This window comes from Apostichopus japonicus, chromosome 16 (genome assembly GCF_037975245.1).
Source record: "Apostichopus japonicus isolate 1M-3 chromosome 16, ASM3797524v1, whole genome shotgun sequence".
In the NCBI taxonomy this organism is placed as follows: domain Eukaryota; kingdom Metazoa; phylum Echinodermata; class Holothuroidea; order Aspidochirotida; family Stichopodidae; genus Apostichopus; species Apostichopus japonicus.
This window is the reverse complement of record NC_092576.1, coordinates 21,853,310-21,872,570: the sequence shown is the minus strand read 5'-3', so window position 1 is coordinate 21,872,570 and position 19,261 is coordinate 21,853,310. Positions and strand designations below refer to the sequence as shown.

General features: G+C 36.3%; 2 protein-coding genes across 14 annotated transcripts in view; one reads left to right on the top strand and one right to left on the bottom strand.

Annotated features, from left to right (window-relative positions):
- LOC139982813 (uncharacterized) overlaps positions 1–19,261 on the top strand; it is an 890,000-nt gene that overhangs the window by 755,190 nt on the left and 115,549 nt on the right. Inside the window, exons 66-69 of the mRNA XM_071995913.1 lie at positions 2,343–2,551; positions 5,742–5,818; positions 8,882–8,946; positions 15,525–15,560. Coding sequence (XP_071852014.1) covers positions 2,343–2,551; positions 5,742–5,818; positions 8,882–8,946; positions 15,525–15,560 — 387 coding nt within the window. The remainder of the gene's footprint in view (positions 1–2,342; positions 2,552–5,741; positions 5,819–8,881; positions 8,947–15,524; positions 15,561–19,261) is intronic.
- LOC139982817 (uncharacterized) overlaps positions 1–19,261 on the bottom strand; it is a 167,623-nt gene that overhangs the window by 130,491 nt on the left and 17,871 nt on the right. For 3 of the 13 annotated variants that reach the window (XM_071995922.1, XM_071995921.1, XM_071995925.1), the window contains 2 exons: positions 16,494–16,565; positions 10,184–14,693 (listed from right to left, as the gene is read on the bottom strand). The exons of 3 other annotated variants lie outside the window; for them this stretch is intronic. In XM_071995922.1, coding sequence (XP_071852023.1) covers positions 11,491–12,690 — 1,200 coding nt within the window. In that variant the 5' untranslated portion in view covers positions 12,691–14,693; positions 16,494–16,565 and the 3' untranslated portion in view covers positions 10,184–11,490. 7 more of the 13 variants (XM_071995923.1, XM_071995924.1, XM_071995926.1 and 4 more) reach the window with 3 other exon arrangements.

Below are 19,261 nucleotides of genomic sequence, written 5' to 3'. Positions count from 1 at the left end.
ACATCGGGTTAATAAATTTCTTGGGAGCTTCGACTCTTTTCTTACCATGTACCCAAATCATCTTTTAAACTGTCTGTTTTCACCGGGTATGCACAACATTGAGTCTCTCCAACAATGATGATTTTCTTTTATTGGCGCCAAAATGTGTAGACCGATGTAAGAAACACCTGTATTTGATATCGGTGACTCATGCTATTGAATACCTGTGTACATCTATCACTGACAATGAATGGTTTAGTGTTATATTGGTGGAGGTTGCAGATGTTGCTTGTTTCATTCAGTTGTTTGTTACAATTGACCTGTTGACTGGATTTTAAGGCATTTTGGGGGTCTACTGGCAGGGGTACCCCACTAATATAAATTACTGGAAATGGCCATTCCTTACATATGAAGTGATACCTATAATTTTCAAGTAGGTTTCAACTGATTACATCATGAGCTCACCTAGGTCAAGGAGGGAGATAGGCATTTCGGGGGTCTACTGGCAGGGGTACCCCACCACCAATATAAATAACTGGCAATGCCCATCCCTTTTATCTGAAGTCCTAACCATCATTTTCCAGTAGGTTTCAAGTGGTTACCTCATGAGCTGACCTAGGTCAGCCGTGAGGGGTCAATTATTGATGACTGACAGGGGTACCCCACCACCAATAATTACTGGCAATGGCCATTTGTTGCTCTTGGGGCCATACCTGACACATTGTACTTACTTTGATGTGGTTACCATGAAAGCTGATCTAGGTTAGCTTTTAGGTGACTTTAAAATTGCTCTCCCAGCCACACCCACCACAGTCGGTTTGCCAGTCGTCTGGTTTCATATACAGGAATGCACTGTGAACGTTGTGATGTACAAGGCAATTGGTTACCTTCCCCGCTAACCAAACCCTCTGGGCTCCCGGTCTAAAAGGAGACATTCTTGGAAATTCTAAATCATTAATAAAAAAAAAATATTAGCCTGATCGAGTTCTTGACTGATTATCACAAATGCTCCAGTTAAAGCATATCTAACATAACAAGGAATTTAAGTTACAATAAAATACAGTCAGATCACTGAGTTTGCTTCAAAGCTTATGGGTCAATACATGCCAAATCAACAGTAGCATCCACGTCAACCCTCTCAGAATCTCCTGAAATTGATATAGTGTCTTGCTATATGTCTTAAAGGATGAAATTGGGCAAAAAAACTTCTGAAAACTTTTTGGTTGCTAGGATACGGCCACGCCTAGCAACCAATTGCAGAGCCCTAAATTTGTGTCAAGTTTGGAGGCATCTTTTGCATAAATGTAAAGTATTTTATGTCTGATATTGCAGATATTGTGGAAGACGTGACCAGTCTTCGAATTTAGCTAATTTTGAGGAAAATTTACGGTCTCAATTTTTCGTAACAAGTAATTAAAATGGCAGAAAATGAGATAGGGGCCTATTCTGGCCCTACTTTGAGTGTGCTCTAAATTCACAAGCAGAGGCATGTTTGAGTTTTAATTTGCATAGGATCCTTTTCCAGTGGTAGTTGTACGGGAAAAGTGTGAAAAAAAAGTCATGCGGGTCGTATGTTTTACGAACAGCGCCCTCAAACTTAAGTAATCACACTTCTGGCCCTAATTGGGGGTCCAATTTGGGCCTGTGGGTAAATTTCAATTTTTCTTTAAATACCATTTTTCAGGAGTGTATTGACCCTTTTTGTAAAAACTCAAGTCAAAAAGGTTGTGAATTTTGTGTTCTCTACTCAAATTTACGACTCAAAAATTGCGAAAATCACGTAGTTCATATGTATGAAAATGCTTGAACAAGCCGATTTGAGTAATTAAAAACACAATGAAATAAATGTGATTAATATTTTTCTTCAATAAATACAATAATTTCAATTCTTGTTTACCCGATCTTTGTAACCTTCTCATCCCATCTTTGAGCTGTGTTTCCTATTAATTAATTAATTAATTAATTAATTAAAATTGCTTCACTCTATTCATTTGTATCCTTAATTGCATTCTTATTTTATTAAACCTTACAAGCTACTAGCCTTTAATTAATCATTTTATCGTTAAACAATAACAAATATTCCTTGAATCCTACATAACCGATCTATTTTCTCCAATCTAAACCATTTATTTCTGTCTATTTGATTCCCCCTAAAAAAAAAACCTTATTTCCATTCCATAAATATATTACTTTTTACAGCTAACACAACATAATTGTCCTTGTTTATCGCTTTACTTTCCTTTATTTTTATGTCGTTATATTTTATTATTTATAATATCATAATAATTATTCTCATACTAACCGAATTCAATATATTTATCTCTATCTGCTCTACTATCAGTAACTCTATTCTTTCATTCTAGATTCCTATCTCCTGTGTGTATTTAGACCGATGCTCTCCTAGAGTTGATGAGTCTGGTCTGAACCTTATCCTTCAGTCTGGTCTCTCTCTCTCTATCTTGAGTTCTCTTCAGAAGCTGGAGATCTATGACTACTACAGGAAACTAACTAACAAAAATTTGGCGGCCATCTTGTCTTACTCCTCACAGTGTACAAGCTTGAAGGAGCTGAGGTAAGTATTCCGGTGTAGATGTTAGAATCATCATAACAGCTAAATAGAGAATTAATGTAATTAATAATAGTTATCAATATTAAACTAACAATATTTAATGTAAGCTCTGCTGTATTTTAATGTCAAGGATTGGATTTAATTAGTTTAACTGGATTTATTTGAATAAATTAGGCCATCATTAAAAGAATTCTGTTGGGTGTTAATATAAATAAAACAAAATATAATGGATTAATAGGTTATTATTTTAGAGAGGGGTTGGTAGAGAGGGTTGAAGGGGTGGGTTGTGGGTTGTTTAATTGTTCTTTGTTTGGATTGTTGTTACAGTTTAAATCAGAAATTGCTTTATAATGACAGTAATGTTTATTAAGATAAAATAAGAGTTATATAAACAAGGTACTTGGATTTTTAAATTCTAGTGAGTATAATGAATATTCTAAAATAGAGTGTATTGAGTTTAATACGTACTAAATGTTACCTTTGAAATTAAAACCTCCAAAATATGTGTTTAATAATGAATATAAAAAATAGCAAAAACATATAAATTTATTGTTCAAAACCCAACAAATAAATTATACTACTCTAAGAAAACTAAAACGTATACCAAACAAGCAACCAAGTAAATGGTTTTAGTTGTCGCAGTTTCAAAAATACTCAATCAAATTAAGTTAATAAATTAATATTAAAACGTAAATAAAATAAAGTAATTGTAACTTATTTATTAAGAATAATTGTATTGTTTTTTATTTACAATAAAAATAATTTAAGGCAAATCTGCATCCCTTGAATTTAATCAACTCAGAAATACATCAACATCTTCTGTATATTTTGAAATGTAACGTAATACCATATCAGTTAAATTTATAAATTATTTCACTCAATATTTTAAAGAATAAGAAAACAAAGCTGGGACATCATGAATATCATCTTTTTTATAAAATTATAAATTCATACCAAAAAACTTTATTAAAAAATCCTGTTGTTTAATGTTTATAATCTTACTTAATATTACTTCATACTTGAGTCCATCATAAAATCCCTGCATTGTTCTAAATAAATAATGTTGTTTAATTACACCCAACCCGCCCATTAACTTATACACCTCCATGTTATCTCAATACATTACATGTATAGAGATATTGTAACAGTAAGTGGGACTCTCTCTTCTCTTAAAAAAGTTTCAGCGTCTTCATACAAAATTCTTTTTCTCTGGAACTTCCAGAGCAAGCATATATCATATAGGCCAACAATAGTTACTATTTTTTATTCCAGAATTGTATCTCATTCTATGACTTTTTCACCGATTTATGTCCAAATCAGGCTGAAACACAGTTGTGCAAGCCTTTTTTGCACATGCTCCAAAACTTGTTTGTAGGGAACTTTTGCCGACGTTTCCCTGTTTTTGGTTCCTTGCTAAAAGCAAAGGAACCTATGTATTCAGGTTGGCGTGTGTGTGCGTGTATGCGTGTGTGTGTGTGCGTCTGTGACACTTGCTTGGGTACGCCGTAACTCAACAAGGGAAAGTTGGACTTAACTGAAACTTGGTATATAGATTTGCCATAGTATGAACGTGTGCCCTATTGTTTTTGGTGTATGTGAAGGTCACCAAAGGTCAGTTAGAGTCCAAACACCCAAAATATTAAAATTGCAATAACTCCCAGTGCCAATGTGCGACAAGGTAGATATTTTGGGACAAGTTGTGAACTGGTTAGGGGAACATTTTGAAACTTAATGTTCATGTTATCCAACATAATTAAGGTCAATTAATGCTAAAAAACAAGTATTTTTGCGATAACTTGAGAACGAAATGTCTGTTAGGGTTGGGAATTGCTTCAATGTAATCCAATTGTCGACCCGCATCTGGGTTACCCTTGACCTCAATTTTACCTCTGGTGACCTTTAAGTGTTTTGGGAATTTTTACAGTTTTGATGCTATTTTCAAATGTCAAAGGTTCCTTCTGATCATAAATGTCAATAGGTTGACCCCGTGTGACCTTTGTGTGTGAAGTTATATGGGGTCAAAGTTTTCGGTCGGAGTTAGGATGGCTGTACAGACTTGTAGTGTTGATTTTTGGAATCAGGAGATTAAACTACATCTAAAACCAAGGTCAAAAGGTCAAAGGTCACATTAGAAAAAATGTGCTTATTTTGGGAGAAAACGGGCAAACAAGAAAATGTTTCGTTTTGATGCTAGATTTGGATATCAAAGGTACCTTCCGATCAAAAATGTCAATGGGTTGACCCCAGGTGACCTTTGTGTGTGAAGTTATACAATATCAAAGTTAATTTTCAGACATTTAATGTAATAACTCCCAGTGCCAAAGTGTGACACCGTTTATATATTGGGATCTGGTGATCTGAGGTCGCCAATATCTGTTGACCTGCTTGTAGGTGACCTTATATTTCTTACATTTTCTACGCCATATTCAGATCTCAAAAGTGCCTTCAAAAATCTGATCACAATTTGTGATCACAAAAGTGTTGGCTATAGTGTTGGTTACTTTATTAGTACATGTAGGACCACAATTACTTGGACTATTTGAGCCCAATCTTACTATGATAATATTATGTCTGTTGTTATATACCCCTATGCAAGGAACCACAGTGCCCTTGGGCTCTTGTTAAGTTTTAAGTTTAAGAAACAATATTTCAGCTTTAAGATTCATTATTTCTAAATTTCATATTTTAACAGTGAACTTGACCAATCTCATTTAAAGTGAGAAGGAGTCACGAAGACGAACATATAAAATCAATACATTTATCGAAAATAGCACACGATCATGTGATCCTAGCGGAAAGGGCATGCGGTTGTTACAAGGAACCTGTATTACTCCGTTTGTTGTGTACACTGTTGTATTTATACATGTCTGAACAACTTAGCGTAAAACATACGCACAATTAGCTAATTCTGATAATGTGGACGGCTATACATTTCACAACTACTATCAACCACATATATTTGCATACAGCAGTTCCAACTACCATCATTATTATCTACATTAATATACCCATTCTAATTTATTTTTTGTGCAAACGTTGAAACACAAGGCTCATAATGATCAATCAGGTGTGATTATTTCCTTGTTATTTGTTGTTAACTTTGCTTATTTTTATTGATTTGGTAAACATTAAACCTTACTAGGAGGACATTCTTCTACGTCTTACACGATGATTATTCTACTTCTCTCCATAGGTTTTGGTTTCACGATCTGCCAGACACTATTCCGGTTGGATCCATTCCATCATCCTTGAAGTCAAGAAATGTGAAAGGTATTGTCACGATGGCGTCATAATGGACACATTTCAAATTTCGCACATTTATTTAAAGGCTTAACCAACTATGTGAAGGTCTGTTGACTTGTTGTTTGTTGTTGATTCACATACAAGAGAGTAATGAATCAACAGCACATTTCTGCCCATTTGTAGGTAGAAGACACCCAAACAGAATCTTGTGATGGTAACAACGAACCGAATAATATATACCTAACAACACTGTACACTTAACAACATATTCCTTTGATTTCGCTCTTTCACAATCACTGCCCTATCATAAAGTTTTGTGAGTAGCCATCACATCAATCTATGCTTTAACTCTCTTTCCCAAATGTAATTGTATCATACACTTTGGGCAACTAAATTACACTGCGACAATGATCGTGTAAGGTTTTGTTGTGCTTTCCCCTTCCAATGAAAGTTTTAATACCCCTGGGAGTCTGCCAACCCCCCCCCCAACACAAACACCCACCCACACATAAAACATATCCACATCTACGCTTAAACTATTCTATCAATCTGAATTACAGAATAAAGCCGCAAAATCTAACATAGCAATGAACTTAATGTTTATCGAAGTCATTGGGTGAGTGAAGGCGTATTGGCTCCCACGTTAAGCATGCTATATATTACATTAAATGTCCTAAAGTATTTTGTACTTTGTTTATCTGAAATTTGTGAGACGCATTTCTAAGTTGAATGTTGTGAGATCAACACAATACCTGACACATTCCTAATTATATTTACTTACACAACGATAGTGATGTAAATTATGAGTACTACAGCAAGGAGACTGGTATAACTCAGGATTAGTGATATATAAATCTCGGAGAAAGGTATAGGCCTACTGTATTATTTTAGTTCTCGTCTGTGATCCCTTTATAAACTGCAGTCTCTGAATACATTGAAAATAAAAGCAACATCTGTATCAGCGGATATCACTGGCCGTGTATAATGACGGAAAAAAAAAATAAGCGAACACTATACAGAGACCAAAAATGTAACAGAACCGTAGGGACTACATGTACAGTACTTCAAGTACCCTATGGGTAATATTAGCTCAGTATGATAACATCAAAGACTTTACCACATCAAAGATGTTATCAACGCAAAGAATAAACATTCGTTATGTTTGGTACAGAAGGTTGGTAAAACCAGCATGAAAAGTGTAGGGGGTGGGGGGGGGGGAGTGGGTCTGTAGTCCTTTTCCAGAAAAAAGGAAACTTAAGACTTCAAATGATACCTTCTGAGGCATAGTTGACTTATATTATGTCTAATATGTAAGGCTAAACGCAACATTGTGATATAACAACTTTGAACTGCTATGTAAGTTTGAAATGCGTGATGGTGGTGGTAGGGGGATCCCCACCACCCTCTTGGTCGACGCTTGAAAAAAGTACAATATGAAGGTATTGGCAAACATTAACTTCCATGAATGATTTGCCTTGCAAAAAATATTAGTATAAATAAAAATTGGGAAATAATATTAGGGAAAGCATAAGAAATATATGTGAATTTAACAACCTATATTTTACCTTTATTTAACGTAGGTTTCTTAAAATTTCTTAGGAAATGTTATCATTGTGTTTGTCGAGTAATAATAACACCATGTTTGAATAGAATATAGATACCTTCCTCCTCCACAATATTTTTGTAAAGAGATTGATGTCTTTAGTCTTCATACAGTTAAAAACAAACATACCTAAGAAAGTGGCTGGAAACAACACATATAAATACTGACATACTCTTACGACATCGGAAATGTGATCACATGATTATGACGATGATTTGTCTAGTCTTGTAGCTCCATAATTTTACTCTATATTAAAGTAATGACAAATACTTCTAGTTTTCTTTTCTATTATCATCGTAGATTTCATGATCTTTGATGACGTCACTGATGTTGAGTGTTCTCTGATCAGTTCATCGTCTCATGAATTATTATCTGAGCATCGAATACTCGACTATCATGATTTGGTTTCCTAACGTAGTCCACCATTCCTTCCTATTTGAGTTGTTTCACATGTTGTATGTAGGATGAGTGTACAACAGACCTGTTATATTATATTGGTAATCTTTCTCAGATATAAGGATTATAAACTGATCAGCTATATTACTGAGATGATAATGATGGTAAACTGATCGGTAATCTTACTGAGATATAAGAATTATAAACTGATCAGCTATATTACTGAGATGATAATGATGGTAAACTGATCGGTAATCTTTCTCAGATATAAGGATTATAAACTGATCAGCTATATTACTGAGATGATAATGATGGTAAACCGATCGGTAAACTTACTCAGATATAAGAATTATAAACTGATCAGCTATATTACTGAGATGATAATGATGGTAAACCGGTCGGTAATCTTACTCAGATATAAGGATTATAAACTGATCAGCTATATTACTGAGATGATAATGATGGTAAACCGATGGGTAATCTTACTCAGATATAAGGATTATAAACTGATTAGCTATATTACTGAGATAATAATGATAGTAAACTGATCGGTAATTTTACTGAGATATAAGGATTATAAACTGATCAGCTATATTACTGAGATGATAATGATAGTAAACCGATCGGTAATCTTTCTCAGATATAAGGATTATAAACTAATCAGCTATATTACTGAGATGATAATGATGGTAAACCGATCGGTAATCTTACTGAGATATAAGGATTATAAACTGATCAGCTATATTACTGAGATGATAATGATGGTAAACCGATCGGTAATCTTACTGAGATATAAGGATTATAAACTAATCAGCTATATTACTGAGATGATAATGATGGTAAACCGATCGGTAATCTTACTGAGATATAAGGATTATAAACTAATCAGCTATATTACTGAGATGATAATGATGGTAAACTGATAAGATCATTTTTAAGGAATCAACTAGATTGATTACTCAGCTGATGTGAAGTTATCATCGAGGGAAAACATAAACCGGTGAATACAATGTTTACGGTTTCAATACAGACCAATAAAAATTAAGTAAGCACTGATACTGTCATTAGTCTCTTTCATTTTATTCTTACAGTTTGGAATGAGGGTATCTATTCATCATCTTCTCGTCGTCTGAATTTACAGACCGGTCGATGGCAGGTAAGAGATAATTCACCTTTATGGCAGCTACTGCTGATATCAAAGTACGCCCTCTGTTTTGTTCATTCACATTCATTATTAATATCAAGATAGGGGGTGTAGCCTGCATAAAATATAAAATGTTTAATACAACATGACTTCCAGATCCCTTCCTCTTACTTCTACTGCAGAACGTCGGTCCAATTTCCTTCCTTTTTGACCCTGAGAGTAGCCCAGTGTTTCTCTCATAACTCAAACAACTACTTAAAATTCAAACAATTCTCCCCAAGTGCATATTATAACAATACAAAATATAGAGTTATGGGCGGGAGCGTTGTTTTCCTGAATATCATCCAGCGCTAACAACACTAATCTTATACTGATACACCCGAATCCCTATTGTAAATATAGGCCTATATAGTTAGCATACATACCTTTAAACTGCAGGTTTGTTACATATTGTGCAATATTTTGATGTATATGCTGTGTTTCTATTTTTGTGGGTTGTGAATGTACATATATTGATCTTCAAGTTTGGTTTCCAAAGACCGTATAGAGTGTCATGAACATATCAGGTGTTATTATGTTCATTTAATTTCAGTGAAATATTAGCCATATCACACATACAACAGATGTAACAGACGTAAAACAATATTCTTAACCGACCCTGTACATTGTTGTAGCTGCCTTGGTATAGCTAACCCTACAGCTGCCCCTGTATAGCTGCCTTCTGTATATATGCCCCGAATAGCTACCCCCGAATTAATGCCCCTTTATATCTGCCCTGTGTAGCTGCCCCTGTATAGCCCTCCCGTATATCTGCCCACGTACAGTATTTCTGCCCACGTACAGTATTTCTGCCCACGTTACAGTATTTCTGCCCACGTATAGCTGCCCTGTCTACTGCCCCCGTATTCTGCACCTTTATAGCTACTTCCGTATTGCTGTAAATGATAACGAAGAGCGTTGAAATTCATAAAAGGTTCCTTCAAGATTCTTTAATCATCACACATGTTTCAAGTTTCATGTCTATCTTGGAAGTGTTGTTAAATTAAGAGCTCGCAGAACACCCAAGATGACAAATGATCGTAAAAGAAAGTTGATGCGGGCTATCGTAGTTGAAATTGATAACCTCACATGGAACGTCATTTAGAATTGCAACGTTCGGGCCTTCCATCCTCATCATTCCTTATTGTTATTGTCGCAGATGTTTTGGAGATCTGAGTGTGCCAAATAATACAGAAACAAAGATAAAATCTTAATTTTTGGTGTACCCACGTTTATTACAAACGTAGAAACTTTAAAATATACACCAGTATGTAAACATAAATATATATATTTTTACTAACATGACATGCACTGGATAAAAGTCTGTTAATAATTCAAGAGCATCGGTATGATAAATCAAAACTGAGCACAAAGTTGTTTTACATTTACTACAAACATAACATCTATGACTTTGAGACAACATAATTACCATAACTGTGACATTGCTTAATTTAACGTCTCAAACATAACATTACATATAACTAAAAAAATTGTAGTATTCTTCTGAAAAGAAAATAAGCTGTAAGTCTTTTAGAAAAGGAATAATGAAATCAATGAGATTAACAAATATCTTAATCAAATTGTCTTCACTTAAGGAGATGTACTTAGCATATTACACTTTTTACGTCACCATCTCGATGTACATTAAGTATGCCAATTTACATATATCTAGCCATAACATCTCATTATGGCTAGATATTCAAAACTTATATGCATAAATCACTTCCGGGAATTAAAATTATGTAATTATTGGGCTCATAATAAGACCTCAACAATACAGGATAATGCCTGGATTAGCTCCCGGTTCCGCAACGTGCATTAACACGTTGCCAAATTAAACGTCCATAAATATACGACCAATATGCCAAAACACCACACATTCTAAATTGGGACCATAAAGTAACCCCTGGATGAAACGCTATACTATCTGAACACGATGTAATACTTTACAAAACTGATATTTGGATAGGCAAAGTACCCCCTTCTGTGTTGCAGGAACAAGGAGTAATATGACTTTACTCTGTAAATATACGACATGTATTGGCCACTCCCCTAATTTGCATCTCAGGTTATATATTGACCTTTAGAGCTGATGTTTTCTCAATCAGAGGTAGTATTACGAAATCAATACACTCACCTCTGATCTTGCATTCTTGATATGTTCGCCTTGTGTTACACTACAGGTCGGTAATCATAATAGTATTAGTACTGTGGCTAAATGACAAGTTACAGAGGGGACAAAAACACCACAGAATACAGACAGGTTAATGAGCACGGTGAACACAATGAGATGGATGAAAGGGGATTATAAGTAGAAAGCAACAGGAGAAGAGGAGAGGAAGGAGATAAACTGTGGAGGGACAAAGAGAGGATTAAAGGCACAGGGTAAGGAATAAACTAGAGAGGGACAAAGACAGAAAGGTGTGAAGAAAAATGGAGGGGAAGAGAGCTGTGAGAGGAAGAGTGAAAGGGGGGCGGGAGGGAGAAAGGGGAGAAGGAGTAGGGGACAGAGGAAAGTTAGTCATGTCCTTCCTGAATGTTCAGCCCATAAGGTTGAATGGTACGAAGGCGTTGCATCCAGAGCCTCTCTCTGCTGATTCGTACTAGGTCAGGACGGCTACCTAAGGATTCAATCCCCTGTAGGGACATGTCGTTAATGGTATGGTTGGGAAGGTTAAAATGTTCTCCCACTGGGGTCTCAGTCTTCATGGTGTTGACTGTGGATCTGTGACCATAGAATCGCTTCTTGAGGGCGGTTTTGGTTTCGCCAACATACTGGATGCCGCAAACTCTACAAGAGATCAGATAGATGACATTGGTGGTAGTGCAAGTGATGTGACCCTTAGTCTTGTGTGTGAGTTGCATGCTGTGGCTGGTGATGGAATTGGATTCAACAATGTGGTGGCTGCAGACGATGCATCTCGAAGTGCGATCACATTTGAAGGTACCATGCTGAATGGGTGTGGGGTTAGAAGTTAGAGGTGGGACAGCAGCACGTACAAGAAGGTCTCGTAGGTTGCGTGGTCGTCTGTAGGCGATGATGGGTTTTTCAGGGACGGCTCGTTGGAGTCTATCTGAAGTGAGGAGAATGTTGTGGTTGTTAGAGGTGATTTTCTGAAGGGGAGGAAGATTTGGGTGGAAAGTAACAACCAGGGGCAGCTTGTTGTCGCAATCTCGTCCCTTTTTGTCCTTCACTGCCAAAGTAGATGATCTGGAAAGGGAGCGGACTCTCTGAATGGCTTCACGCACCCTTCTGGCACTATGGCCCCTGGCAATAAGGTGTTTTTCCAAAGCATCTGTATGGCGAATGAAAGAGGAATTGTTAGAGCAAATGCGACGAAGACGAAGTGCTTGACTGTAGGCAATTCCAGACTTGCAGTGACGGGGATGGCAGCTTGAAGAATGGAGATACTGGTGTGTGTCTGTGGGCTTGGTGTATAAGTCTGTAGAGAGAGAACCGTGTTCCTTGCGAACAGTCACATCGAGAAAGTTAACCTGTTGGTGAGAGTAATCAGAGGTGAATTTGATGGTGCTGTGGAAAGAATTGATGTGATTGATGAAGGTGAGCAGGCTATCCTCATCACTGGTCCAAATGAAGAAGATGTCATCAATGTAGCGCCACCAGATAAGGGGACGGCAGGGAGCCGTACTGAGCATGCATTCTTCAAGGCTAGACATAAACAGACATGCAAAGGAAGGAGCCATCCTGGTTCCCATGGCAGTCCCGTGTCTTTGAAGGTAATGCTTGTCCAAGAACTGTAACTTGTCATTTAGCCTCTGAAGAAGATCCTGCTAGGATCGAAACGTCAGGCCAACTTACTTTTACACATTCTATTACACAGGCTCTCTAGTGGATAAGCAGTTTGCTAACAGTTTTATTTCATTTAGTATTAGTACTAGCAGTAAAGAGTCCTCCAATAAGAAAAAGTAAGCTGTCCAATACGAAAAGGTAATGAAAACACTGCTGACCAATTTCAGTTCCGATCGGTGGCGTTAGAATATTACGCCAAGCCGTAGTGGAAAGTTCCGATCAGTAGTGTTGAATAAAATGTCAGTAGTAGTAGTACTGGTTGGTATTGGTAGGACGCCTAGGCTTATTAACTTACGAACAGCTGTTGTGCTAGGTAGGCTACATTAATATAATCAACTGAATAACCCACAGAGCTGCATGGACCGAAGGTGAAAGATTAAATAACCGAGTCTAGTAAAAAGATTTCGCAGAGCAGTAGTCAACGCACGCAGGGCAATGCCCGAACAAATAAAGATAAAAGCGCCAAAGTTCTATGCGGTAAACATGTACTAGAATAGCTAAATGACTAAAACATTTAATGTGAGCTGCGAGTAAAGTTTCACACGTTGCGGAGATCCCAGGACAAGTCCTTCTAAAGTAAGTTAGAGTCCCTGAAACTATTTAGCTAACTGGCAACCCGTTACAAAGAAACTTCCAGACTTTTGGTGCAAGTGAATTAGCTTGCTACAAACCTCGAGCTGAGGTCGCAACCGACAAATGCCCAGGGTAACAAAAAATAGGGAAACGATACAACTTAAAAATGCATCTGTTTAAGAATGTCTAGTGACATGCAAACTACATATAATAGTCTCATGTAGTGTATAATGTATTGTATTTTAACAAACTCATTTCAATTTAAGGCCATGTATTGGGAAAATATCGTACGTATTTTGTATTGAAGAAATACTTGCAATGCGTACTGTGTTCATATTGCAATGTGTCACAACTTCCGTGGGATAAAACAAAATGGCACCTTCTAGCGCCCCCTCTGTTGCGACCCCGGGTTTTTCCTTTGGCCTTCAAAGCCGATAAAAATAAAATTTTAGATAGATTCAGGGAAGTAAACTCAAAGGACCAAAAGACTGAGAGGTTTCTGAAAGTTAACAAAAACGATATATTTACAATGATACGATCTCTACTGATTTGTACAAGGATTATTGGTACTAGAAATTTGGAATATTACACACAGATTTTACAATATTATACGGCCGTTAAATTTTTAAAAGATTACTTAACTTATCTTACGCGGCGCGTGCCGGCTCTCAGTTCCTTTCGTAGCTGTTCTGACCTCCTTGCGTCACAAACAACGATATCAGGATTCTCCCTCGTAGGCTGGTATCCCGTGACTTGGTCAGGAGCAAAACCGTTCCCCGCTGGTCCAATTCGACTCAACGTTTGTATCCCAAGGATGGCTTCCTCCTGGGTGAACTCCGAAAAACTCTGCCGAAGTCATGCCTGTCCCGGTTAAACGACGCACCAATCTAATAAACAAACAGTCCACCGGTTCCTCCGTCCGTCCCCTCGATAATTAATCTTTTATCTCAGATGAATTTCTTCTCACAACAGATCGGAAAACTAAACTCCTCCTCACCAAAAATATCTCTTCTTCTATAGCCGGGTTTAATCTCCCGAAAGTTCTTTTCCAGGAATCCTGACGGAAAAACATCGAGAATCATCCATGTCTTGAAGATACGACTGATAGTGCATTGTTCGTTGGTCGACGATATCCGGTCACCTGCTAAAAATTAATTCCCGTATGTTCTGGAATTTTGTACTCGCTAATACCGAATAGCGCCATCATTTCTCGTCGCTTCCAGAAAAAACGCACAAGTTGTCAGTCACGACGAGTGACCTACTTATCACCCTGACCAGCATATACTGAATACACGTACTCTGAATACAGTCGCTCGTGACACAATGTTTCAATTGACTATAGGATCAAAGCAAGGATAGAAATATTTATTCATGAAATAATTGTGTAGACTTCTAATACATATACGCGCCTGACATGGTAAATTTAGAAGAAATACACTATTGAGGAGATAATACAATTTTATGATATTTCATGAAATTTGTCAACAATAATATATCTGCACTTGTTTACTTTAATTTTCGTTTTCTTTCCTTGTTACTCCATTTTGAGATTTTTTCTACCAACTGCATCTCCCAAGCTTCATGGATATCGTTAAGGGTTAGCTAAACGATATCAACATATCATATAAGATGGAGTTGGGCGTTGGGGTAAGGGGGTATGGGTGGGAGTAACCAATTTACTATTCATGGGATATTTGAAAAGTTTCCATTGTTTGTACATTCCATCGATTCATCCACAAGGATTGTATAAACAGTTCTATCTTTGAATACTGCCCTCTTTTCCTTCTCGTCATCTTTTCTGTCGTCCTTGGCATCCATCCAATCATCTCAGTGAGAAGTTCACCATTATGACGTCACTCATTGTTTAATGACGTCACTCAGTGTTAGATGACGAGTCTAAACCTAATGTTGTCTTCCTATAAAGCTGATATATTATATCAGGTATTCATATTATCAAGTCTGTTCATCTAACAGGGAATGACGAGTCTGTCTCCTATATTGACTTTAGTGTGCTTAATGCACATGTGCGTTTACCTGTCAGGAATAGGTTACTTTGATATTTGTGAAGATATATAATTGAAACTGATGTATATTTTGCCTCGCCCTATTATATTTTCCTGAACACAGTTTCAACTTATCATGAAAATATTATTTTTCTTCCTTTCAGGCCTGTGACTATTACGGTTATCTACCAGGAGAAGAGGTAAGAGAGACACAGATTCATGTTCCTGTTAATTAGTAACGGTAATTTAGTGGCAGGCAAGGAGGTGTTTATTACTGCGGAACAAAGAAATAAGGCAAAAGAGTATTATACCTTGTTTCTCATCTGGGAGGAAAGATTGATAACCGACTTGAAAAGAACAGGGAACAGACAAACCAGTAACAAGTTATATCTTGTGATAATGATAATATCACTGTTCTCAATGTCAAGTTAAGATACGGTGTAAATAATCTTTCTTCCTAGCACACAGTCACAAAATGCTAATCAAAGAACTAATATATATTTTAATATTACCAGGCTTAGACTGATGTAATGGAGCATTACAAGCCAACACACTCACTCACACAAAATTGGAATATTGTTTAAAGAAATATCAGGCTTCAACACCCCATCCCCCCCCCCCCCCTCTCATCACAAGTTACAAGGAGGGCCTCTTTAGACAAAACTGACATGATAACAACGGTGTAGGTATTAAATGAAGATGAACCTACGATGATGTGAGGTGACTCCTCAACATTTCCAACAAATAGTAAAAATAATAAACACAGTTCTTGGGCAATATGCTTCCCTCAGTTTTGATGTGTCAGGACAGATCGGAGAGAAATAGAAACACTTTAGAAAAGAATGTCGTAGAAAAATTGATTGATTTTGAGCAAAACCTGATACTGTTTGTATTTAACCGTGCAGTCGATAACCGATTTATTAATAAGGTAGTCATATTTAAAAAAAAATATTTTGAAATATTCAGTGTAAACGTTATTCTTCAACATTTTGCCTGAAATATTAACAAACATATTTTTTTTTTAAATTTGTGTCATCATATGCAGTCCAGCTAAAACACAATATCCCTAGAGTCAGTATGTGTTAGTATCAAATTATGTCTTAGGTTTACCAGAATAAACCATAATAATTTACCATAATAAAGGCGACACTCTGGTATTAACGTTAACGTCTTCTTTGTATCTAGTAAGGGAGGAAAAACAGCTTCTGAAATAGGTGAAATAAATATACATGAGAATAGGCTAAAGAACAGGTACTATAATGTAATATGATATTAATACTTGACATAAATACTCAATCTGACACAGCATCCTATTAGACAATAACCATTGATCTATGAAATATCAATAAAAGTAACACAAATACAGTTTAAGAATGAATACCCGCAAAATGAATAGTATCAAATAGGAACATCAACAAGAACATCAAAATCACATTCTCATGTCACAACTGAAAGTATCTTTAAACATGGATGATAGTATTATGGTAAAGTCACAACATAAATCCAAATTACATATTCCACCTCATATAACAATAAGACTATAACCTCGAGCTTAAATGTCATAGATGAAACACTATCTCTCAATATCATGCAATGGTACAATACACTTTAATGAACTTAACATAGGTTATATATATATATATATATATATATATATATATATATAGTTATGAAATGACCAGGCTGGTTGGGCGAAAAGACCAGGCTGTTTTTTAGTTCTCGTCCGCAGTCTCTGAATACATTAAAAATAAAGCATCATCTGTATCAGCAGATATCACTGGCTGTGTATTATCACGATGAAGAAAAAAGGGAACACTGGACAGAGATCAAAAATGTAACAGAATCGTAGGGACTAGATGTACCGTACTTGAAATATGATAACATGCTATATAACAAAATATCCAAATATGCTAATGGTAATATTAGCTCAGCATGATAGCATCAAAGAGTTATCAACGCAAAGATAAAACACTCATTCTTTTGTACAGGGAATTGGTACAGTACCGCCCAGATTAAATCGGCCGTGGCATCGTGTATCGTGACAAAATATGAGGAGACTCGAGGAGTCTATCGTGATATCGTTTCCATTACGCCTATAGCAAGTACCTAACGTGATATCGTGCGTCGCATCGTGGTCGTAATATCCTGATAGTGTGTTCATCATTTCACTGGCACTTTATACTATTGTAATGTTATCGTTATAGCGTGAATCACGTTGCAGAACGATCGATCGTTTCATCGTGATTTGAAAGAATTGGGGTAGGCTTCTTCCCGCAGTAGATGAAATCATCAATTCAACGCAATGTGCATTAGATTTATTGCAAATTCTGATCAAAAAGTTCGGTTTGTCACCAAAATTAAGTGTCAATCGACATACAAGTTTCATAATCGCAAAACTAGTACGATAGGCCTAATGAACACACTGTAGGCCTACTCATCCAAACTCCTTCATACAAACCCCTTCTTTTAAAAAAAAACAGCGGTCGCAAAATATTTTCTATTCGAACAAAACATTCGTTCTGAACTTCTTGTATGCAAGAATATCAGCCTAGGCTCTAATTGCACTAGCAATTCGTCCCAAATGTTACGATAGGGTTAATAAGCATTGTAACGCTGAATATAGGCCTACAGTAGCTTTTTCACCGTCCGGGATGCATAGGGTGGCATACTTTAGTATGTTTGAACATTGTTTTCACGGTCGAATTTTGCAAGATTTTCGAGAAAATTGTTTGCTTGAAGAATGTTTTTCCGCACCATATAATATGCTCAAATAAGCAGTTTCTTTTGCATAGCATCGGTAATCGATATGATCCTGATGGCAACCCGTATTGACGCGCACATTAAAAATTATACAAAATAGGTCATAACTTCTGTTAGAAGCTTTTTTTTATTTAAATGTCATAAAGTCATTTAATTGCTTTTGGCCGGACAGTTTTGTATGGTGGCAACCTTATTTTCTGAAAATACTAGATACGGTCAAGTTGATCACGAACCTCGTAGAATTTTCAAACCAGTCCAGACATGTTTGGTTTCACCAAATCCTCCATACCATGCAAGAAAAGTATATTTTTTGAATATTTATTTGGTAATACTTGAATTTTTCATTTTGTTCAAACATGTGTTTAAGCATCATGTAACGTAGTTAAATACACATTCGCCCAAAATTCAATGATTAGGGGTAGACCCAGTATATTTTATGGTTTCCGGCGTGTCTACGTTGGGACAATTGTTTTTGACTCTGAAGTTCTTTTGACCAATATTTTATACCAATATGTTTTCGGACCAAATTTTTTTAAGACCCATATTTTTTTGGACAAATATTTTGATGACACAAATTTTTTTTACTCTAAAAATTTTATGACCATATTTGTTTCGGACAAGCACTATTTGGGTCCTAAAAAACTTTGGGCCCTTTTACTTTTTGTTTCGTAAAAAAAAAATCGGCGCGTCCAAAAAAAAAGAGTCCCCCAAACAAATCAGGTCAGAAAAATTGTGGGTCCAAAAAAGTTGATTCCACAAAAAAAAAAATTGGGTCCAAATAAAATTGAGTCCCCCCCAAAAAAATTAGGCCAGAAAAAATTTGGGTCCGAAAAAAATTGAGTCCCTCCTAATAAATAGTTAGTGAGACAAAATTTGGGTCTAACAAAATTGATTCCACAAAGAAAATTTGGGTCCAAAAAAATTGAGTCCCCACCCCAAAAATAACTTAAGCCAGACAAAATTGGTTCAAAAAAAATGAGTCCCCCAAAAAAATTCGGTCCGAAAAAATTGAATTCCCCCAAAAAATTAGTCAGACAGAATTTGGATCTAACAAAATTGAGCCCCCCCCCCCCAGAAAAAAAATGGGTTCAAAAAATTAGAGTCCAAAAAATTGTCGGAACTTAAAGAGACGTCGGAACAT